Source organism: Parasteatoda tepidariorum, chromosome 8 (genome assembly GCF_043381705.1).
Source record: "Parasteatoda tepidariorum isolate YZ-2023 chromosome 8, CAS_Ptep_4.0, whole genome shotgun sequence".
Taxonomy (NCBI): domain Eukaryota; kingdom Metazoa; phylum Arthropoda; class Arachnida; order Araneae; family Theridiidae; genus Parasteatoda; species Parasteatoda tepidariorum.
The window spans coordinates 47,363,359-47,388,743 of NC_092211.1; the positions used below are offsets into that span (position 1 = coordinate 47,363,359).

At 29.4% G+C, this 25,385-nt stretch overlaps 1 protein-coding gene across 1 annotated transcript in view; it reads left to right on the plus strand.

The window, feature by feature from the left end:
• The window catches only part of LOC107439299 (cell adhesion molecule Dscam1-like), a 106,734-nt gene that overhangs the window by 54,482 nt on the left and 26,867 nt on the right, over window positions 1-25,385 (plus strand). The window contains exons 4-14 of the mRNA XM_071183887.1: window positions 3,132-3,293; window positions 3,779-3,925; window positions 7,551-7,844; window positions 13,070-13,339; window positions 15,354-15,764; window positions 16,790-16,951; window positions 18,522-18,812; window positions 19,706-19,825; window positions 22,656-22,829; window positions 23,150-23,297; window positions 24,074-24,222. Coding sequence (XP_071039988.1) covers window positions 3,132-3,293; window positions 3,779-3,925; window positions 7,551-7,844; window positions 13,070-13,339; window positions 15,354-15,764; window positions 16,790-16,951; window positions 18,522-18,812; window positions 19,706-19,825; window positions 22,656-22,829; window positions 23,150-23,297; window positions 24,074-24,222 — 2,328 coding nt within the window. The remainder of the gene's footprint in view (window positions 1-3,131; window positions 3,294-3,778; window positions 3,926-7,550; window positions 7,845-13,069; window positions 13,340-15,353; window positions 15,765-16,789; window positions 16,952-18,521; window positions 18,813-19,705; window positions 19,826-22,655; window positions 22,830-23,149; window positions 23,298-24,073; window positions 24,223-25,385) is intronic.

A 25,385-nucleotide genomic window follows, 5' to 3' on the forward strand; every position in this document is an offset into this window, starting at 1 on the left:
ATACTGAGGAAGAGAAATGAACAAAATTGCCTAGAGGTAAGACATCAATCCCAAACAGCTTTTGATGTCAAATAATAATGAGTCCATTAAGACTGCTCAGACTTTCTTTTCCTAATATACAAAGAGGAAATGCTGCCTACGGCTAATAAATACTTAATCCCTTCTTCCTCGTTGCTTTAAAAAGAAGAATTGTATTGAGGTAAGACTTAACATTTCCAATTATTTCAGCTTTGCGTTTAAATTGTAAAAAAATTGAAGATAATTGCTTGGCAACGGGTAAATTCTGAAAGTGAAATATAAATATATAGTTCCAATGACTAAATTAGCTAGTCTGGAAGAGTATTCCCTGCGGAGATTCATCCCTTTATTCCCTTAATTGCTTTTAATTCAGGAAGTACTTGATATTGCGAATATATATATATATGTACTTAGTTTTTACTTTTTTTTCTAGTTTTGTAATAACTCATTTAAAATTGGAAATCCGTCAAACTTTTATTTAAAAATATTATATTTTAAATAAATGGCATCGCAAAATATTATTTGGTTTTAGAGCTAATTCCATGCAGAAAATATGTAAATTGGGAAAATGTATTTTGTTTTTCTAATATTTATAAGCTCCTTAATTATAACGGATTTATTTTATACCATATACAATGAATTCGGAACTTTTTTAAGATTAGATTTAGACTTTTCTCAAATAAGTCAACTTCCTATTTATTATTTTGAATAGATGTTTAGATTGTACATAAATATAACATTTAATTTCTATGTAAGATTTATTAACATGGCCTAATGTGTTTGATCTGTGATTATATATGTTTAATTATGTTAAGTTCTTCATTTTACATTAATTTAAACTTCATTAATAATCAAATAGACATATGAGTTTTAAATTAGTGATGCGGCTTTACTTCATTTCTCACAAAACTTAAAAATGTGTACAGTCGTCTGCACTTAATTGCATATCGGATAATCGAATAACTCGCTTATAAGAATAAAATGTAATGGAACCAAATCATTTTATGTGAAACTAAAGTTAAATTTCCTTGTATAAGTAAATATTTGTTGTTTCTAGTCCTAACTTTATTACATACAGAAGAGGTACTGGACTGAAAAAATCTGTTTATTTTTAAGAAGTGTTTCACCAGCTAGCATGAAATTTTCAGTTTAGAAAATGAGAATACAATTGGTTATCACTTCAATAGAGACTTAATGCTTATTTGTTGCTAAGAACAGGCCTTAGGAGTATAGTTTAAAAATTAAACTCTTGCTAGCAGTTATACGTTGGAGTGAATGAAATGGGTTTTACCCCTCTTTGACATACTTCACTGACCCATCATTTAGAATGGTCAGAGTGATTTGGTTCACAGTGAAGACTTACGGTCCCCTTCTGCTGTGCTATTAATTTTGATACGAAAAAGTTTCAAAAACCTAACACACTAGCCTACAGCGTGTCTTTCTCTAAAGTAGAATTATCATTGCTTACTCCAGTGAATACAAGATGAGTGTGAAGAAGAACGATTTAAAATAATCGAAAAATAAAGCTTTGGAATATATAAATTATAAAAATCCCAAGCAGAAATATTAAATTAATTTGGAATTTCTCTAATTTCGGGGAGGAGAAAAATAAAGGATAAAGTATTTGAAAGGAGTTATAAGAGTTTCAGTAAAAAAAAAGAATCGAATTTTGATAAATTTACAAATTAAACGGGTATAAAAACAGTCTTGAAATACGGTTTTTTTTTAAATTAACAAAATAATATTATAGTAATTGCATTATATTTTTTCTCATCACTGATTTATTTTTACCTAATTTTAAATAACATTTATATTTTACAAAACTAACACAGACAGTTCAAATTATAATTGTCAATTGATCATAAAATTGAGTTTATTTATAAAACAAAACACTATACTATGCATTAAATACCATTAAAAAGTAACATTTCGTAAAAATTAAGCGCTTAAAATTGCATAATGCACTCTCTTTTTAATCGAATAACCCGCTCAATTGAATAGTATTGGCTGGAGCCAATGGTATTCCTTTAAGTGGGATTGGCTGTATATACATACATTTGTTTAAAGATGTATTCTTTTCATTAATGGAACTTATTTTATTATTTCTACCTTTGTAGTTAAAACCTATGATCTAACAACTTGTTAGTAGCAATCAAGCTAGTCTTATAGTTTTAAAAAAATAAAGTTAATTATTTAATCGGAATCATACAATTAAACACAAGCATTCCTCAATTGACTTTATAGCAGCAATGTTGAAATACTTTCAACTGTAATCTAACTTTATCATTTTTCACTTTTTATTACTTAAACATATCTTACAATTGGAGCATTTTTGTACAGAATTTTGAGCCCTATTCTGCAAAAAAAATCTGGATCTTATTACGAAAAAGCACTTTGGGTGCATTTTGCTGTAATCGATTTACCAAATCCATTCTTATCGCAAAATATTATACCGTAATTTCAGTAGTAATATTTATTTAATTAGACTGATCCATGGTCATTATTGCACAAAATTAAGGTATATCATTATTTTTCCGTATCATGTTTTTTTCCGTGCTTTGCTAAAAATGGCTTTTAAAATAAAAAAAAAAATACCGGAGAGCCGGTATTTTTAACCGCAAATTTTTTCAGTATATGAGTCTAAGGAAACTTTTATGTTAGATCATTTATTGTAATTTTTATTTAAATTATTATAGAAGTTAATTAGTTTTTATAATTAAATATTTTTGTTTATAATTTAATATATATATAGATTTATTCAAAGTAAGTTAATAAATATAGAATCATATGTGTAAATCAGAACGTCTTGCGAAAACATATATTCAAAATTTATACAATACTCTTTTGAAAGAAACCATAAGTATAATCTGTAAATAATAATTTTTCGTAAAGACTATAAGTAAAAAGATACGTATTTTTCCGGAATTATTGAACTGCTTCGTTTAGGTGTTTGCATTTGGTGACAAACATAATTTTTTTTTGATAAAAGTACCAAATGAATATTTATTTTAAATAATTTTACTCGGGATTTAACCCACGTATTTTACATTTTTTGATTGTCATAATTTTCAGAAAGTGTTTTTATTTATTTTTATTTATTTACTTTTTTTCAGTTGTTATGCAGGTATATGAAATTCAACTATTTGATGAGTTTGTTTTAAGAGGAAATATTGCTGTTCTGCACTGTCCAGTCCCGAGCTACGTGAGTGATTATGTCAAAGTAGCATCATGGGAACGGATGGATGGATTTATTATAACACCGAATATAATAAGTGGTAAGCAATATTCATAAGCAACATTAAAAACAATTTACACCAAATACAGAAACTAAAGAAATTAAGGAGAAAAAAAAAACAACGGCTAAACCTTCAAATTGTTTTGAGAATTTTCTATGTGACAAATGCAATCGCTATTGCCACCACCGAAAACTACTTTGGAACAGTTATATGAAAAGGATTCTCGAGCATATAACACTAAATTTAATTTATGTGAGAAACATAATGTTATTAAAATCTAAATAAGATAAATTAAGAATCTCATACGAGTTAACTAATATATTTTTTTGTAGAAAACTGTACGAAACACTGTCTTGTTTGAAATTTTCCTATTATTTTTCTAAATAAAACAAAGTAGTAGCATCATTTTTCGAATATCACGTATTATTCTTTACGATTCAGATTAAAAATTTTCTTTTTCAAATGACACGTTTCTATCTATTTTTGCATCAAAATATCTGAATACTTCAAAATAATTTTTATAGGGAAGTATGGAATGCTGGATAATGGTGATCTTTATATAAAGGATTCAAGTGAACATGATAATACATATCAGTTTCGGTGTCAAGTTGAAAACTCCATAACAAAGGATAAACATGTTAGCCGAAATTACGCAAGAGTCATTGTTACAGGTAAATATCCTTTAGGTTTCATTCAAATTTTTGCACTCGTTTTTATTTATTGTGGAATAAATATTTTATGCTAATCCTCTGCTAGGGAGGAAATGTAATAATTTTAAATTACAGGACTTTATTATGAGAATTTCCCTTTTTATACATTACTAGTAGAATGTTAAAGAAATAAAGTTTCGAAATCTGGTGTGCAGGCTAAAGAGTCAGGATTTGTTTATTGATTAACTTACTTAGTAAATATTGTTTTGTTTTTTTCTTTATGATATCGAGATTCCAAAAAATTTCATCCCCTTAATTATTTTTATATGTCTTTTTTAACTTTTATGAGGATTTTATAACAGAAATATAATTTTATGGCACAGGGGTTAGGAAGCAGAGCAGCTATTATTGTTAAGGATCAAAATAGTATTGGTCCTGGAAACAGCTTAAGCTCTAGCATCAGATTGTAAACAGTTTGTTTGGGAGGAAGATGAAAGTGATGTGCAATTTTGATCATATTGCAGCAGTATATGCCATTGGACTTGACGTTGTGGAAGCTTATCCTTTCCCTTAAACAACAAGTAGATGTTTCGGAAGTGCTTAACTGTATACAAATGTTCTAGGAAGGGAAAAAAGATACATTTTAAGAGAATATATTGTGATGTAAATTAATTAATTAGATTCAAATTTTTATGTTTAAAATGGTAAGTGCAAAGTAGAATTTTATTTGAAGAAAAAATTCTAATTTTTGACCAAAGTAATTTGAGTATTTTATATATATTTTCATTGCAATTTAATTGTGAATTAATCAATGTCCATTAAATTTGCAAATTTCATAATTTTAAAGGAATACTTAAACTTTTTACCTCGTCAAGTTTTTCAGGTCAATATTTTTAATTTCCACTTTACAAGTTGTATTCTTACAACCTAATAATAGAAACCTCTGTATTGATCTCTAGCATCATTAAAAAAGTTTAAGATTTATCAGAGGAGGCCGTAGATAAATATTCCGTTTTAATAATTTTTGAGCGTGAAGCAAATATTAATATATCGGCGCCCCTCAACCATGCCACATACTTTTTTGCTACATCAGTAAATATTGAACAGTATTTTTCATTACTTTGCTGAAATCATAACTTTAATTAATCAATGATAGTTAAATTTCGTCAAAAATTCATAATGTTTTGTAAATTTATGACGGTACTTGATGTACTGTCACCCTTAAAACTTTGATTATGCTGTGATCAATAAATTAACTTTGGTAACTGAGTCACCCAGGTTCAACAAAGGAATTACTTGAAACATTTAACATTTACAACCAATTTTATTAAAGCTCAAATTTTCAAACAAAAACACACTCCAAACATTTCCAAATGCTATCAAGTCGATATCAAATATTTTCAAATTTTACGTTACTTCAAGTTTAAAATTTATCAACGCAAAATTATCTTTTCAATAAAATGCAATTTGAAAATTGAAGGCTTTATATTCTATTACTCCAAATCCAGAAAAAACAATTAAGATTAAAATATACACTTATCTTAAAATCTACTAAAATCAATTAAAAATATAGATCACAATATTCTCTGAACCCTGTAAACACGATTACAAATAAAAAGCTTACCTTAAAATATATATCCTAAAATATAGTAGAAACAATGAAAAGTCAGGATAAATTATTCTGTTGTTGTTGTTCTTTATCCTCTAAATATCTGACGAAGTCAGACAAGATCCAGTAGGTTGTTGACCCTCAAAAAGTTGATGACAAGAAGTGGAGTAGCATATAAGTCCTCCTAGGAAAGGCCCAAGCAGTCAAGGATATGTTCGGCAGAGGCCTGCTGGACTTCCCATTTGGAGCAGACTGCATAAGTCTTTCTTCCTTCAAAGTACAAGAGACTATTCGCGTGTCCACTTGCCAGTCTGGAAATAGCTGTTTGAGATGCTCTATCACCTATATGAACAAGTGAAGAGCCCGGTTCCTTGGCCGCATACCCATGATGAGAGGGGGGGATCCTCCACTTTTTTGATAGATGACTTTTGATTTCGGATTGATACTCTGAGTAGGTAAGGGCAGATGACGAAGATGTTTAATGACTACTGCCCTTCTTGGCCAAGCGATCCGCTTGCTCATTTCCAAAGATGTCAACGTGGGATGGTATCCACTGAAGATGAACGTCGTGGTGCTTTGAAATAAGTTGAAGTTTAAGAGGGAGGGAGATGCTTGTTTTGTCTCCAACTTTAGTCCAATTGTGTAGGTGTTGAAGGGAGCTGCGACTGTCCGACAAGATCCAAAGACCTCCAAAGTCACTCTCGTTGATTATAGCATCGATGTCCTGTTCAATTGCGATTAATTCACTTCGAAAGACTGAAGTGAAATCAGGATTAAGGAGACAGATGGAGTAATTTTGCCCAGATATTTCAATGAAGACGCCGTTACCAGCAAGGTCTCCTAGTCTACTACCGTCTGTGTAAATTCTTACGGCGTCACTGGGAATCTCGCCTAAAATTTCCAAAGCTAGCTGCCTAAGTTCAGCTGGAATATGATCTTTCTTTGTGACCGGAGCAGAAAAGCCGAAGTGGAAGTGGACTCGGGAGATTCCCTCTGAAGGATTCAGACAAGGTTTTAAGGGACCAAATCCCTGGAACGCCCACTGTTAATGCCCACAGACTCGTGGATCAGGTCAACATTCCATTCTCTAATAGACAGCACTCCAACACTTTACACTTCCTTAGGCTTCCTTATAGTAAGGCAGTTAGCACTTGTGAGACAACAGACTTTCATCATTGGGACGCTCTGGATAGGCAAACAGATTCAAACATAGCGGCTCCGGAACTCAGCTCATCAAACCTTGCTCAAAACTTCCGCTCTTCCCCTCAGGGGCTCCGGGCTAGTCCATTCTTTTCAGCGACTCCGGCTTTAATTCCTCATCCTCTCAGCGGTTCCGTCTTAGTCCATCATCCCTCAGCCATTCTTCACCACCTTTTTATTCTCATGTCAGCAAGGTGAATGAATCTCGGACTGATCCGTTTTCATCCCACGAGCAACAGCGCAACCAGTGAACGTCACAACAACAAAAATTTTCCATTATAAAAACAGTCACAAATTAAATAATACATTATAAAAGTGATAAGACAATACTAATTAAATATAAATAAACTTAAATACACATAATTCAACTAAAAAATCCCAGTTTAAAAGGATAATTAAAATTTCTTATAAATATCACTACTGTGATTGAATTTCAAATTTATGATGGTGGTGCCACCTGGAGGCAAATTATGTTATACACCATAAACACTCACAAGAATTCGAAAATAAGCAGAGCTAAGCAGTGCAGCCATCTATTGATGAAATAAGCGAACTATTTCCGAAGAAAAAATAACCCATCTTTAAAAGTATTAAAAAAAATACAATAAATTTCTATTTATTACATTGACCCGGCAAATTTCCGAAATCAATATTTTTGATTTTCTACTTACGAGTTATAAATTTATAATAATATATAATAATATAAAAAAATTGTAAAATACGAGTTATAAATATACGCTTAAATTATATGTTTTTTAACCATGTCTACGCTTCATTTTTTGTTACATCTATAAAAACTGAATTATACTTTATAAAAAAAAAAAAAAAACATTTCAGAACCCCACCATAATGAAGCCCCTAGGATAATAAGAAGATTCAACCGAGTTTCTTCAAGAGTAGGACAAAGAGTTACTCTACCATGCATTTCTCAAGGACATCCGGTCCCGAATCACAGATGGAGAAAGCAATTTGGTGATGAACTTACATTGACTGGACTAGGACCTCTCGTAAGACAGGAAAATGGAATTCTAATTTTTGAAAAAATAAAATCTTCCCATGCTGGAAAATATGTGTGCTATGTAAGCAATACGATGGGTGAAGATAAAATGGAAACTGAATTAATAGTTGAAGGTAAGTAGTTTTATACACTAAGTCGAGTGCTATTGAAACGTAATGCATAAATAAAGTAGAGTAAGTACTTCTAGTTTAATAAAAAGGTTTTTATCAAAATAGTAATTATTCAATATGGTACTAAACTAAATTTAATTTACTTTAAACTATTTTATACCAAGACATATCAAGAGAATTTTAATATTAAGAAAATATTTTTAAAAAGGAATTGGACTTCGATTTATGGAAGTGTATCATTTGGTATCATATTCATTTTTGATGCTTATACTGCGTATCATTGTCTAGAAAACAAGCTTTAAGACCTTATTTTTAAAAACTAATCATTTTTAAGTTAGTTTTAAACCTTACTAGTTAGTACTAGTCATTTTTAAATCTTCTGGTTTAGTTTTTTAATAGCAAGCTTCCCTTCATTGGAGAAGGGAGGAGGATTTTCCGCTTCTCAAATAGTTACTGAATCCATTTGGTTGATCCAGAAATCGACAGTATCATTTCTGCCTTCATGTAAGCCTTGAAAGTCGTCCTTCCACATATTAGTTACCTCATTGGATCCACTTACTAACTCTCCTTTCTTGTTTCTACTGGTGACAAATTTTTTTCTTTTCTTTTCTTTTGTTTTTAACCAAATATCACTTGACTTTTTTACAAGCTGTGACACAACAAGGGCTTCTATTAAAAAATGCTTAAAGAAAACAAAAAAACAAAAGGAAACTTAAGGAATGTTTTCTTCTGTTTGTCACTAATTGTTTTATGAAAGGAATAAAATGAAACATTTGCTTGTTTTGAAAACAATTTTGTTTGAGATAAGAAGAATTCTTGTAATTTGAGTGACATATACGTCACGCTACGTCAACATATATATTTGAAGAAAGTTTCTTAAGATAAAATAAAACAAAATAAGTTATTACTTCAAACGATAGCTGGAAGGATTACTATAACAGAAGGAATCCAAAATACATTAACGGAAACTATATCGAACCTGCTTCTTTCTAAATTCATCCAAAAAATTCTGTTTTCCATCGGGTAATTTATGTACTTCCACTTTTATTTTCAGGATTATAGTATATAGACTTTTATAATATATAGTCTTAGTCTGGTTTGCTGCTTGTTCCGTTTCTTTACCTCTTTTTGGAACAGTCTTGGTTGCTATATATATATCAAACTTTCTGGAAATTAAATATTTTTAAACTAACTCTTTGTATTAAGAAGTTTTAATTTTTGCCTCAAGATATCAGCAGCATGCTCTACTCATCTAACTCATTTCTATTTAATTTCATTTCTAGCATTTGTCATTACGTTCACGAAATGTTTAGCTTTTAAAAGCAAGAAAGAAAAGTTGGATCTTCTTGCAAAGACAATCACTGAAATTGTAAAATCGTGTTAAATGAGAAACTAAGTTTCGCCAGCTCTTTCCCAATATACTTCTTTTTCCTCTTCAAAAAGACAAACAGAATTCTAGAGTTCTTCTACGAAAGAATCAACAAAAAACTACCCGTGACTCAAGGTCTTTTTCTGATAAGACATCCTTGACTTTGAAGACAGTTTATTTCCTACGAAGAGTCTTCTGATAGGCCGAATCTTTCTTTTTTTTCCTGACAGTAGTTTATTGTTTTTTCCCATCTTTTAGCCATTCTGTAGATTGTTTTGACTTATCTTACTTAAGCGAAGATACAATCATAACTTATGATGTAGGATCTTTTTTAATACCGAAAAATTGTGGTCCTTTTCGTTGTATAAGTAGGCTGATTTCTGGTAAGGATTTAGTAACTACGGCAATGCTTTCTAGTTCTGATACTTCTGTCTGTTTATACTCCCTGCTTCTTTCCACTAGTGGGTATAATAATAAGAAAGTGAATGCTAAGTTGTGCATAAAAGTATTTTTATAATGTGTATTAAAAAAATTGTTTAGTCGTATGGTGGAAAATTACCTATGTACTCAATAAATGATTTTTATTCTGGTTAGTTAAAGAATATGATATAATCGTATAATGGGTATAATCGTAAGAAGAAAAATACTTAAGTATTTATGAAATAATTTTTATTAGGGTTATTTTTAAATAATATGCATTTAGTTTAATTAGGCAGAAAATCCCAATACATTAGTTTAATCATACAGAATCATGAAAAAATGTGATATTTCCCATGGAATAAACAGGCTGATTTCCACTTCTGATTTTCAAATAATTGAAATCATTTTCTATGCAACTCCTTGTTCTCATTGTAGGTTTCTTCCACTTTTGGCTATAATTATATGGAGATAAATAATCAGCTATGAATAGAAGGACTTTTATAATGCTTAATTAAAAAAAATATGCAATTTTAACCTATTTGTTTGGCATCATAATGTTTTCTTTAATAAAGAAATAATGTGTTCACTTCCATTGTATAACTAGATGATCTCCAGCAAATATTTACAAATATTTGTTAATGTTTTAAGAACTTGATAAAAATTAATAAGTATATTTTTATTGATTTATGTCATTTTTGTTCGAAAGTTGACTCTATAGAAGAGCAGCTTTATTTCTGTTAACTTTATTTTTCTTTTGCCTTCTCACTGGTTTTTGAAGTATTTAATTTCAACAAATACGCTTCTAATGAGAATAAGCATATTACAAAGAAATATTTTCGCAAATATAAACAATAACGTTTATCTCGTCCTTTTGGTAATCTCGATATTTTTTCTTAACCGTTAAATTTATACGTTTGCCTGAAGCTTTCAAAAAAACAATTACTGATTAAAACTTAAAATTAAGTTGTTCGGTATTATTGCAGCTTTGTTTTTTTTATGACATATCAATCGATTTCGATATTGATTAATTCTAAATAATTTATTTTATTGGCAAGCTAATCAACTTTTTCTAAATTCCAAATGCAAATATAAAAAATAAAAAAAAACTAAGATTATTGTTTCAGGGAAAGAATCATTTGAGTCAATATTTAAAGCTTTAATCAAATATGCCTTGTGCGTTTTTTAGTTTTAAGATGATAGTTTAAAAAAGCGTCTAATAAATGCAAAAATTATTCTTTTATTTCGAAATTTCAAAATGAATCTTAATAATCTTAATCTCTTTTTTATTTTTAAAAGGAAGGAAAAGAATCACTTCACGTACTTGCATACTAATTCCACAAATATAAAGAGAAAAAAACGACATAAATTTTTTAAAAAAATGGCTGGAAAATAATTAAATGAAGCATTTTTTTCTTATTGTCTTTTCTAATTATCCATTCATTTGCTCTAAGAAAAGTAAAATCAGTGGATTCTACATAAGTATTATTAAAAAAAAATGACGCTGAATTGTAAAAAATTGCAAAGTCAAAAGCCCTTCCAAATCCTTATTTTTCTCGACAGCTTACTGGTAAACTTCCTACTAGCAATAAGCTACGCAAAAGAAAGGCTTTTTTTTTCCTGTCAGCCAATTTGACGTTCTCATTATGAAATGGCCTTAGGATGCAGAACTCTTTCTTACTCGAAGAGGAGACAAATTCCTTCAGGAAATACGAGTTTACTGTTTCCCATTTTTTATACTTAAAATGATCAATGTTCTACTTCATTTCTGATAAAAAGTAAAACCACAAAAAAGTAATATTAGGCTCGATGTTGTTTTCGGTAGGTAAGACTTTATATGCTAAGTTTTGATGTATTAAAATATTGTTTGGTTTAGAAATATGTCAGTTTTATTTTAAGTGGAATGAAAATGAAAAAAAAAACATTTAACTATAATAAATTTATAATTATAGAAATTGTGTTTGATAAATATAAATAACATGTAACGTGGTAAAATTTCACATGAATGAAATAAATAATCATTGCTAATTTAATAAGGAATAGTTAATAATAAATAAAACTGTTAGTTGAAAGGAGTTCTAATTTTTGATAATCAAATATTGGTTATGATCGACTTTCTTGAAATTGGTCTAATCATTTTTTTTTATGACTGGTAATATCAGTTTCGGCAAAAACTTGATTTAGACTCAAACAAAGTAAAATATTACAGTGGATAACACTTTAAACACCATACTTAGGTTTGCAGGGAAAAAGAGAAACAGATATTATAAACAGCTTACATGTGTATTCAACGATGTGATAAGAATAAAATAAGAAATAGAAAACACTAATGAAAGAATAAAGTAAGAATAAGAAAGCACTGCTTGATTAATGTGTCTGATGAGATAGGTTGCAAAAATATGATTCAAGAAATATTTTGATCCACTTCCCACTTCAAAGTTTTTAATATTTAAGTCTTGTTGATAACTAATTTTCCTAAAACTTATCTAATCAGGGTTTTTCTTTTTTTAAAAATAACCTGTCTGAAAAAAAAATCAGCTTCACAAAATCTTTATTAATTCACAAAAAAAAATATTATCATGATTAATACAATAAACAACATACTTATGACTGCAGAGCAAAAGAGAAGCAGATTTTGTAAGCAGTTTACTTGTGAATTCATCAACGTGAAAAAAAATTATGAAAAGAAAGCACGCATTCATTCACTGAACTTATAGAGTATTAGTCTAATAATCATAGCTAAAGATTGATAAATTTGGATTACCAGAATTACGGGGAGATTACGCGCGATCCATCATCCGTGAATGAAAAACAATTGCGAATAATTTAAGAATTGTGCGGTAAAACCTTATAAGACTAGCTTTCATAACCAACAAACCAATGTGTGTCAAATAATTGAACTTAATTTCAGAGAACGACTTTGACCAAAGCCACTATGAGGGCTGTTTGATCTCTAACATAACGATTTGCACTTTTCTTTTGAACAAATACTATTCTCATGCACAAATTTAACAATGGAATTTTTGAAAAAAATAAACATTTAAAATGCAGTTATCCAGTTTTTATTTTAATACAAGTGCTTGAATGTGTACGTGCGTAAAATAATACTTTTTACCGTACTCTCTTAAAGATTCTGAATGAAATTACAGTGTAAAGTACCGGAAGTTTGAGTGCATCCTTAATAGAATACGAATCAAATTACAGTGTAAAGTACCGGAAGTTTGAGTGCATCCTCAATAGAATACAGTTTACCTCAAAATCCGTTTTACAGTAAAACGTTATACAGTAATTTTTACAGGCATTTTTTACTGTGGATAGGTTTTTTCAGGCCATAAATAAGATTCTATGTATAGTTCATTATATTACGCACGTATTGGTCAATGAATGCCCTTTCATTAAACAAATAAATTTTTTAATTAATTTTTCATTAATGTATTTGCAGAAGATATAACAGCAACAATTTTTCCAAAAATTGCAAGAACTGACATCGGTAAAAATGCAACTTTTAACTGCTCAATAATAGGAGGACCAGTGGACTCAGTGATATGGAAAAAAGATATGAAATTCGTCTCTTCGAATATTCGAATTTCCTACCCAACTCCAACTATACTCCATCTCACTAGAGCAGTGAGACAAGATGCTGGGATGTATCAATGTTTTGCCACTAGAGACGTGTTTGGAAATCAAGCAAGCGCTCAGCTGATTATTGGAGGTAAATATCAACGTAAGGAATGTATATCAATTTAAAGGATAAGTATGAAAAGCAGAATATTGGTTTAAATAAAAATGTATATGATAAGGTCGAGACGTAGCTTTGGTTAATCCTTAATAAAGCCGACACTGTAAAAATAGGCAGAAGAAATTACTGTATAAAGTAACGCTTTTCGGGTACATTTTTTATGTAAGTACCGTAAGGTTTACAGTAATATTTAAATAATTAGAGTCATTAAGTGATTTTACGGAAGTTATTCTTGTAGAAATTACGGTATATCAGTTTCGTTGTTTCATAACATGTACCGGTAAAAAATAATTTTACGGTACTTTTTACTCTAATTTGATGGGAATTTCTTTCACAGTGTACGTAGTTAGCTTAAATGAGTCACTCCGTATCATAGTACTGTTTCTTTTCAAGTATGACGTGGAAAGACGGGTGATAAAATGAAGGACACGTATATTTACCATGCTCTTGGTACATTCTGCAAATATTCAATGCAAGTACCCTTGGTCATCAGTCACTTTTCACAATTGGAAACTATCCGTCCATAAATTCAATATCATGTTTCTATCAATTTTCATTACATCAGTTGTGGTGTGCTCTTGCATTGCTGTTGGGACTACAGGAACATAAACTTGTAAATAAAAAAATCTATGTACCCAACTATGCCAGATGGAAAAGCAAAGATTATGCAGATCCAGTGCCAACAACATTGTAGGAACACATTGCTGTTGCTGGGGCAAAATTTGGTAGAAACTTGCGGCTGAATGGTTGAAGGGAACTGATTTCCTAATGGAATGTGTAAGCGGTCCATACAACTACCCATGTATGGACCAATAATCTATACAGTGCACATTTGTGACATTTGCCATAAACTTAATAAATATATCTATTTTTGATACGACCCGTCCTTAAACGTCATATACTTCAAATAAACAGAGTTTGTAACTGGTTGAATAATTTTGAACTACTCTGTTTCTTTTTTTTTTTTTTTTTTTTNTTTTTTTTTTTTTTTTTTTTTTTTTTTTTTTTTTTTTTTTTTTAATATACCTGTAAAATGTATACTTAATACATCAAGAGTTAAAAGGAAACTAGAAGCGTCTTTAAAATATTATGAATCATTTTAAAAATCAATCAAATTAACGAACAGATTTCAGTCGTCAAGAATCGGTTCAATATCATTGTTCAAATAGTGTTCGTCGAAACTAATTTCATTTGATGATTTTTTGCATCTTTTGCTCTGATTGATATTAATAATGATTTTCATATTGTGCTGACCTTTATTAAGGCACTAAATAACAGTTTCCGATCTAAAATGTCTCGGGTTTTAAAATGTCTTTCAAGGCGAGAAATCTAAAATTAAGTATTAATGTCAGCATCTTCTATACATCCTGCTTACATACTTTACTAATCGCATTTTTATTTAAAAACAACTGTATCAGAAGTTATGTCATTAATTTTAAACATTTCAATTACGAGTTTAATAAAAAAAATCTACTAATTATTTAGATTAACCATCACATAATATAAATGAAAATAAATCAATGTAAAGAAGCATAACAAACATACAACGTACTATAATGAAAAGTTTTTTTCAGTATCTATTCTGTGTTTATACACTGAAGAATATGTTTAAAGTAAATAATTTTTTATGTAGATAAGGAGTACCTCATATTGATTTTTTGACCATAATTATAAGATTCAAAGTATCTGAGTGAATAATTAAGTGCTTTTAAAAATTGAAAAATATTTTTTCTACAATTTTAAAGTCTTAAAGTAGGCTTTTAAAATTTCGCATAAAAATACAAATTTATTTTAAATGTACTTGTAGCATAGGAACGTTTATTATATTACCTTAATATGCATAGAAATTGTTAAGCATAGGTATGTCAGTTGATTAAACAATTTTTGAATGATCACTGTAAGATACACTGCGAAATCTTCATTTATTTTATAAAAGTATTTATTGGAAATATATGCCTCTAGTATACATATGCGTTTTCCTGTTTAGATGTTGCACCTAAATTCAAAATGACATTCCCCGAGAAAATAGTTCGATCTGGTAGTTTTGTGTCCTTGATGTGTGTCGCAACGGGTAATCCAGTTCCTCAAGTTAAATGGTCCATGGACAATATATGGCCTCTTTCTACTCGTCCTGGAGTTTTGGTCAGCACTTACTTAAGCAACCATGGAGAGGTTTTTAGCTATGTCAACATTACTTCTCTAGACATAACTGACAGCGGCCTCTACTCCTGTGAAGCTCTTAATGATGCCGGTAGGACAGTCCATTCTAGAAGACTAAATGTTTTTGGTAGCCTCTTCATCCGACCTCTCAATAATTTAAGTGCTCTCTCGGGAGAAGAATTTTCAGTACTCTGTCCATTTGGAGGTTACCCATTTGATAGTATCATCTGGAAGAAGGGTAAGCAAGTATTAATTATAATTATGAATAATCGATGCAGCATATATATTGTGCAGCAATTCTGTCTCAATTGTACAAGAATTAATAAACATCAACAGTTTCATTCATAAAAAGTGTTTAATTTTATTTATTTAAATATTTTTACTCTTTAAGTATTTAAAAGTGAAATTTCGTTTTCTAATTTACTGAAATTTTGTTCATACACTGAAAAGAGTGTAAAATTAGTGTGAAATCATTGTACACAAAATTTACTTGTAAAGGAGAATTGATTCATGCTTCCTGGAAGAGTGTATTAGAAAGCTTAATTCGAAATTAATCTAGTGTTGTAAATGGAAGATTAATTATAGGTTCCATAAGAGATCCATTTAAGCACATAAGTCGGATTAATTAGGCAAATAAGATCTAACTTAAAGGAGTGTTACTTAGGTCGACAAAGTTTATTCTTGCATGAGAATTCTATTTTATAAAACCTAATTGTTTTCAATTTAAAGTGCAATTTTAAGGGGAAACTGAGAATATAACAAATTCTGGCTGTGTTGCTGAAACTTTATGTAAAATACATTATTTTGTTTTTAAATTTTTATTTAAATGGAATTTATCTACTCTATTTTTAATTTACCAAGTTTGCAATTTAAAATATTAGTTTTTTTTATTTATTTACTTTATTTATGAATAGATTTCATTTTATGATATTTTCCAAAACCAGTGCAGGATGGATCAAGCATTAATATATATTATTTCATTTGAATCAATATTAATAGCATGAAAACGCTGATTGTTTATTAGGACAAAAAAAAAACTTTTTCATTTCCATGCAGGAAGCATAAACATTTTATGAATAATATTAAACTTCTAATGAAAGAAAATCTAAATGTAGAAAGCAAATTTTTGTTTTTTTATTGCGTATTAAAATTGCAATAGAAAGGATCCGAATTTAATTTTTTAGACTTCAAAAAGATATATTTATGTATACTATATATGACAATATTGGATCAATTTGAACAGAATTTTTCTTTTGTTATTAGAAGGCAGACTATTGCCTGTGAACCAAAGACAACAAGTGTTTCCAAATGGAACTTTAAAAATATCAGAAATGCAGCCCGGTACAGATGATGGTATCTACAGTTGTGAAGTTTTATATAATCAAGGTATACCTGCCATAAGAACGTTTTCCATCGTTATACGAAGTGAGTTTCTCTGCTTAATCATCTCTGTTAGTTTACTGCTTTTATAATGGTAATATTTTCTGGTGATATTTTTTGAAAATGAATAGAAGGACTCATTATCTGATTTAAATTGAATTTATTTTAATTATAAGAATTAAAAAGACAATGTAATATACAAACAGGTACATTCTTTTCGAAATTTTCGTAAATTCATAAGACAATAAATTAATTTTAAATAATTAAAATAAATTCTTCGAAATTTTTTTTTCAAAATTTATCTTGAAAACCTTACCAATTTAATGTTCGTTTCTTAAAGCTAGAGTATTTTCTTCTAATTTTGGGAAAGGCCGGCTTATACTAAATGAAAAAGTTGTGTTAGGTTTTCCTTTATTTTGAAATTTTGAAAAAAAAATTGAGCTTTCTCCACTTTTAGTTTGGTTCTATTTTCTTCAAAGCCGGTGCATGCAAATTTTTAGATCTAAAAAGTCAATAAAAATTTTTTGGTCAGAGCCGACTTCAAAAGAAAATATCTAACATAAAGGTCATTTTTGGGCATTTCTACGATGAGTAATAAAAATTAATAAAATGATTTATGATAAATAGCGGAAGTTTTTGCGAATTTCACAGTTTTTTTTCTTGGAGAGTAAATTTTAATTTTGTATTGAGATACATTTTCATTACTGTCACTTTCATTAATAAGCATACTTCAACTGTTCAAATAGTATTTCATTTTCCTAATTCTGTAAATAAATAAAATTGTACATCAAAAATAATTATTTCATATTAAAGAAAAATATCTCAATTTTTAATAAAACAAATTTTGAACATTTACTGGCAAAAAGATATCCATTTAAAATATTCAGCTTTCCCTGAGCTACGACAAACTAAAAATTACGTAACATAATTTCTTGTGACTATCTTACCATAATCCACAAAATTTTTGCGACTATCTTGCTCCTTATTCTGATAATTAATGTGGATTTATGGTTGTTCTAATTTTTATGAGTTTTTTTTTTCATTCAATACAGTAGTATACCCGGTCTGAATTTTACTTGACGTGTTTGTTTCCTACGTACAACGTATTCAGATCATCCAAATATCCCCAGATTAATAACCAACAATGTTAACCATTATTGACCATGTTATAAATACGATGGTGTACCATGTATCACACTATCTCATAGCAAAAATTCCTCTCATAGATTATTTCAGAATAGATAATTTAATACTGCACTTTCACAATTAATTACAATAACAAATTTAAAAGTTAATAAGCTATATTACTTGTGTCATAAATTCAGAAGTCCCATTTTGCTTGGAACCAGAACAAAATATCAACTAAATATTCTCATACCAATTACAAACAAGACTAACTATTATTGACCATTTCAAGCATACGTCGTATTTAAATAATAGTTAAGTCAGATAAATAAACTTAATTTTAAAAAAATGTCATTCTCAATCAATCAGGAAAAGCTGGTAAATGCCAAAGTATTCTGATAAAAAAAGTGCTTTTTTATACCAAATTTAAGTTAATATACTTCCATTTCTCCGAAAAATACGAAAACTGTAAGTTTTATTTTAATTACAGCTAAACCAAACATTGGGCAATTTAGCTTTCCCGGTAACCTTCACGAAGGAATGCGGACAGCAGTAACTTGCATTGTAGTTGCCGGTGATCCACCAATTACAACAAGATGGCTAAAAGATGGTTTGCCTTTAATTGAAGAAGAGTTTGATGCTGACATATACTATGGTGGAAATGGGTTTGTGTCGACCTTGACACTAAATACGTTGGCGTTTAAACATAACGGTGAATATGCGTGCATGGCGACAAATGATGTTGGATCAGGATCATTTTCTACTCGACTGACAGTTAAAGGTATGTAAAACCTTAAATACTGATCTTTTTCGATTTTAAAATTTAGGAAATAAATTTAAGAAAACATTATTCCTGCAAAGGAACAAGGTCAAATGCTTCACTATAATAGTTTTTGCATTAAAATTAGAATACTTACGTTCAATGGAAATTTCAAAAAAAAAAAAAAAATTAATTTCGATAAACAAAATAATATTTCATCAAAAATAGACCAGAATAACTTTTTTAATTTTTATCCCTTTTCGATACTTATCTATTATTCCTCGACCATTATAACAAAACCTGAAAAAAATGAAAGTTTCAAATGAAGTGGTTCAAATTTAAATATTTCCTCATCCATTGCACGCAATAAGTAATATTTTTATTTTGCCTTGTTTTAAAGGCTGTAAAAATTAAATTTGAAGGTACCAAAATGACTTTATGAAGATTAAAAATTGGTCAAATCAACGTGTATGTCGGCGAAATGGTGCAGTGGTGTACACAGCTTTTGTACCGTGTGTTTAAAAGCTTTAGAAATTCAGTAATTCAAGTATCTAAATGTCAAAAAGTATATAACTCGTCATTTTTATTCAGTCAAGTTGAGATCGTTTTTAGCCCTGTTTGGCCTCATTCAAGCTTTATAGAAAATAAAATATGAGAATCTGATGTGAAATAAAAACTTATAAAACAGCTTGGAACATTTCCAAGTAAATCATCTTTGAAATCTCCTTTTAATGGCATTCAAAACTGAATTACAGCTATTTTAAGCGAAACTAAAAGACATATAAAAAATAATAATATTAATAAATTTGCTTGCTCATTTTTCAATGTTTCATTTATATTTAATTAGTCTGATTTAGTTTTATTTCCCTATAATCTTTAATTCATTCATATTAAATTTGAAAATTTTATTTTAGTGCCACCGAGATGGATTTTACAACCAAGAGACACATCAGCTATTGCTGGGCATTCAGCAAAAATTGATTGTCAAGCTGATGGCGTTCCTCAGCCTCATGTAAGATGGAAAGTAAACTCAAGTAAGAACTCTCATAAAAATTTCCATAATGTCTAAAATATAACAGTTTCGAAGTGATTATTGCAACCAATTTAAAACTCAATTATGCAATTATGTATTTAAGAATTACTTGATTTTGTAACATTTGTATACCGCAAACGTAGTTATAAAAGGTAACATAATTTTGGGAAATGGAGTTATATTATTTAAGTTAATCGAAAGAACGAATATTCCATGAATATACAGTCCCACTCTAAGGAAGAAAGTATGGTCGAAACTACCAGAATATGGTTAAATTTACCGCATGACAACACCAAAAAGCTCGTTGATTTTTACCGAAGAGCTTTGGTAATGATTTTGGTTCAATTTACCATAAAATATACTTTTATGTTGTGTGATATAATTTAGTAAATTTGGCAAAATTTAGTAATTCTATCCTGATTTCTTGGAGAATGACATAAAAACCAATCGGTTAAATTTACCTTTCAGTTATCTATTTTCGTATTATTATTTTAGAGGTTTGTAAAAAGGACTACAATTTTCAAACCCATAGTTTCTGGTTAATCATTAAAATATGAATGAAAAATTACTAAGTGAATTTTTTCATAAATTGCATTACTTTTAATTTCTCGACTAAAACTCTAAAATGTTTTTTTTTTTTCTCTATAGAACTGTCATTATTATACAGCACGATAATTTAATCAGAATTTCTTTCTCGTGGTAATGATTGTATAAAGATGAATCACCGAATTAGCTAACTTTAGAAACACTTGCTCAAACTAACTAATTGAAAAATAAATTTATTATTGAACAAATGTTTCTTGAATTTTATATTGAAACTAAATTAATTTATTTACCGAACAAAGATTTAATGCAAGTAATATACAATCTCAAAACTATCTTTCACAATACCATTTTTTGAGTTCCGTAGCATTTACAAATGTTTAAATGCGTTCAATAAAGGTTTACTGTAAGTTCATTTATGTTATTTATAAAGAAAAAGAAAATGAGTCTTTGGTTTCTTAGTTTCCTTTGCTTATTTTATTCAGTTATTACAAATTAGACATTTCGTTTCTTTTCAAAAAAGTTGATTAAACTAGTTTTTATTCAACTTTAATTACCATTTTAATAAGCTTTAAATTCAGAATATAAAATAGCAGCATATTTATTAGTTATTTTAGCATGAGGGAAAAATGATTTCTTTCAGAAAAGTAATCTTTTTTAGATGCCAAAGAATAATTTGAAAGGAATTAAAAGACGTAGACTAAAGACTTCAGACATAATACTCTTATGAATTTTAAGCCTAAGGGAAAGATAAGAATAAGAAATCAATAATATTCATTACTTCTAAGGCTAATGATCAGGTTTTGTTTGCTACAGCATTTTTACTCTCAACTGATGAAGAAAATGATGCTGAGCGTAATCATTTAAAGATTTTCTTATATGGTTTGGTAATGACAGTTTCTTTATTCGTGCCTTTGATAAATGAGTTTGGGAGATAATTTCAAATTTGTGAATGGTTTTAAGTTACTGAGCTGCAATAAAAAGATCAATTTTATGACGAAAACGCATAAAAATGCTTTATATTATTTTCGAGTTTGAAAGTTTTTTAGCTTTGTTCATTAAATATGCGTTAAATAAATGGCGTTGCTACTATATTGAACATCTTTATTTCATTCCTAGTCTTATTTTATCATTTATGTTTAGTTTAAAAATGATCGTTAAAATTGACAATGGCTTTCGAATATGAGTTAAAAGATTCAGTACTTTGAGAGAATTTATTGTCATATCTTTTATGTGGGCTTTAGAGAAATGTATTTTGTTTCAAACTTAAATTTCATCGCAATAAAATGTCATTGAATATTTACTTTCATACAGCAGCTATTGATAAAGTGTCATACAAGTGTGAATGCTATCTTTTGGACATTTTTTGACATGTTAAAGTTGTACTTTGCAAAACTTTACTTTTAAATTCGAATAAATGATTAAAAACTTTCGATTAAAAATTTGGAATACAGAAAAATTATTTTAGAAATTCTTAAATTATTTTCAAATGTAATCAGAAAAAAAACCCTGAGAATGAAAATATTTTGTCTCTTAAGGGGTCATACTTTATCCCTGAATAGGAAAAACATTTATGCTTAGCCTAGTGGGGATGGTTGTTTAAAACAAGATTTGTTGTCACCATTAAATCTTTTGTAAAAAGTATCTAAGTGAATAGTTTGTCAAAAAAATTATGAGATGTGGTACATTATGGTAAAATTCATGGAAATGGTAATGCAATAGTAACCCATGATCATTAGTGTCATGTTCGTCACTAGATAGTGCCAAACATCTTACTAGTGTAATAATATAGATAAATACTACCTGAGTGCTGCTGATAGTCATTCACCCACGCTCAGCTGATTCAGCAAAACTCGATTTAGTAATTACCATGAGCAACTCTCAGAGAGTCCTGCAATAGACCATGTAACTACTCAAGCTGCCATATTCGGTATGATTGACCATGCACCATAGATGTCACACTTTGATGCCAATTCACATTGATTTATGGTACAAACATAAATCTAAAAGTTTGTCTTAACATTTTTGACATGTCTTCAATAGGCATAGCCAATAAAATGTCTATCCCATTATTGATCTTAGGAATGATTTTCTTAGATATAAGCTGACCCAAAACCTGTAAAAATCTTTTCTTTTTATTAAAGTTAATAGATGTTCAATTAGTTTGTAATTTTGAAGTATTTAACAAATGCCAAACTACGAAATTTTACATTTATATCGCTTTATGTTATACCTTGCTAAGTGTAGATTGGAGTCCATTAGTTGAAGTATTTTTTTTAATCATTTAGATGCGTCTCCAGAAAATTTCAAGACAATTGTGAGCAGTTCTCATGTTCACATATTAGTTAATGGATCACTGAATTTCAGAAATGTTGAAAAATCTGATGAAGGATCTTATCTTTGTGAAGCTAATAATGGAGTTGGAACAGGTCTAAGCACAGTGGTCCGATTCACAGTTCATAGTAAGTAAAGGTAGTTTATATTAAAAGCAATTATTGCTATTGTTTATAAATTTATGTCCAGATTAAGCAGTAATGCCCCAACACCAAGTTTTTTTCAAACTATGGAATTCTAACTACAATTTCATCAGAATATTTAGTGTGGATGTTTTTTTACTCTCTTAGGTTATCCTTTACGTTAGAATTTATTAGATTTCCGTTATGGTTATATCCAAACTTTTTTCCCTTGGAAAAATATTAGCATTTTAGTGATGCAAATCAAAAAAAAATTGTGCGTGATAGTATTTTTAAACAATCAAAATTAATCTTTATTTTTATTTTAGGTTCACCCAAATTTGAAACAAAGTTCTCTACTTTAACAGTAAGAAGAGGTGAAAAGGTGAAATTAAACTGCATTTCTAGTGGTGACATCCCAATGACATTTACTTGGCGAAAAAATGGAGTTATAATTGATTTATTATCAAAACCAAGGTATGATAATAACTAGCATTTTTTAAATAAAGTAAAGTACTAGTTACATTGAAGCATAAAATACATAATATATTTATATTTAAAAAGAAGAAAAATGACATATCAAATCAATTTTTATCGAAACATTTTACTGAACAAAAAATCTAATATAATTTATCATAATTTCATCCATAATTTCTCAGTAATAATTACCATAAAATCACTGAATAACTTTAGCTAAATAATTATTACTATAAAAATTACGGAATAATATTTTACGATGAAAATTGATTTTAAAATGAATGAATTGAAAATGGATGGATGATGCTCCCTAATTGCCAGTTCTTCATACCGTAATTTGGTTCGAATTTTTTTTTTACAGTGTAATAATCCAAAACAAATAAGCCAGTTTTAGTAAGTCAACAAGTTTTATTAAGCATCGGTAATTATTTCTTTTAGTTTATTTTCGTATCTCGTGTATTACAAATGCAAAAGTTTCAGAAAGAAAAAATGCTTGCAAACTAAAAACTTATATTGAAATCATTAAAGTAATCCACAATCTCGCTTTCGCTTACGGAATATTTTACCTTCATCAGTCAACTCTAAAATTTGCGTAATAATTTACTTTTATCAGATTCTTTTATTTCCATGAGTGTCAAACGTAACGGTACATATTTGCGATTGATTTACATAGATGAAACCTAAGTTTACTTCCTTTCTCGTAGTATTTCCCTTTTATATCCAAAATTTCTGAATAATTCAATCTATGCTACTTTTCCCTTCTCGAACCTTATCAGGTACAGTCAGCAGTTGCAAAACATCAGGGGAGGAGAAAGTGTGGATTTGATTATCGAAAAAGCTGAAAGGGAGGACTCGGCATCCTTTACATGCACGGCAATGAATGACTTCGGAGAAGATTCCATGAATTTTCAATTAACCGTCCAAGGTAAACAGATTTTGAAATTCAATCTCGTCTCCCGTTGAAATTCCTGTGTCGATACGTCCGTTTTTTACTTTTTGATGTAACGCTTGGTGCGTCAAATGTAACAAGGTGTATACCCTTTAATCAGAGCCCCAGAAAAATTTTCGAATAAAATCGTTTCCTGAATTTATTCAAGGTTCAAGAACGTTTAAGTATACTGATTCGTTTATAAATAGTACATCTGAGTTTTGCGTTTTTTAAATTCAAAATATCTTCATTTATATATATATATATTAATTGCTTTTAAAATAAATCAAAGACTTATTCTTTTGAAACGAATATAAAATATTAATTCTTCTCTTATAGATCAATGTAACGGATACTTTTTATTTCATTACTAATGCAGACTTATTAATTCACTGTCGCCTCTAATCGAAAACAAAAATCTATTAATAACTTTTTAATTCTAAATTTTCTAACCGAAAATATGTTTCAGTTGCATGGTTGCAATAATTCTCATAAATTTATTGGCGACTCGTAATCGCCAAGGTATTCTTTTTTTTCTCTTTTTGTGGCACCTGTGAACCAAAGTCACGGAGGCGAGCAACACTGCCCACGCCACAAACCCGTTTATAGGGTGGGCCACATTCACACATCATACACACACACAACAGAGGACAGCACAAAGAGAGAGAGAGAGAAACATCCATGCCCAGAGCGGGATTCGAACCCGCAGCCTATGGCTTCGCAGTCAGGCACGCTAACCGCTCGGCCACCATGCCGTCGCCAAGGTATTCTTTCAAACCCAATATTGATATGATGGTTGGCTTTGTTTTGGCTATGTTATATTTTGATGATTCGCCAATTTTGGATCTCCTACCCATGCTTCTGTGTCTGTTGGGAACAAAATTACATGTACTTTTTAATTTGGCTTTAGTTTAGGCAGGTCGTGGGGGAATTGTCTCCCATGGCCTGTGCTTATTAATATTGGTATGCAAAACTTATTCAACTGAAATTCCTTTGAATAATATTTATATATTGTACCTCGAGCTCTGCAAATATATTAAATAAAAGCTTTTTATAAATTCTGATCCGGATTCAAGTATTATTTTCATCATCTCCTGATTTCAGCATCAATTTTCAACTAGTCCACTATGTCAATACAAACTCCACCCACACCTTAATAT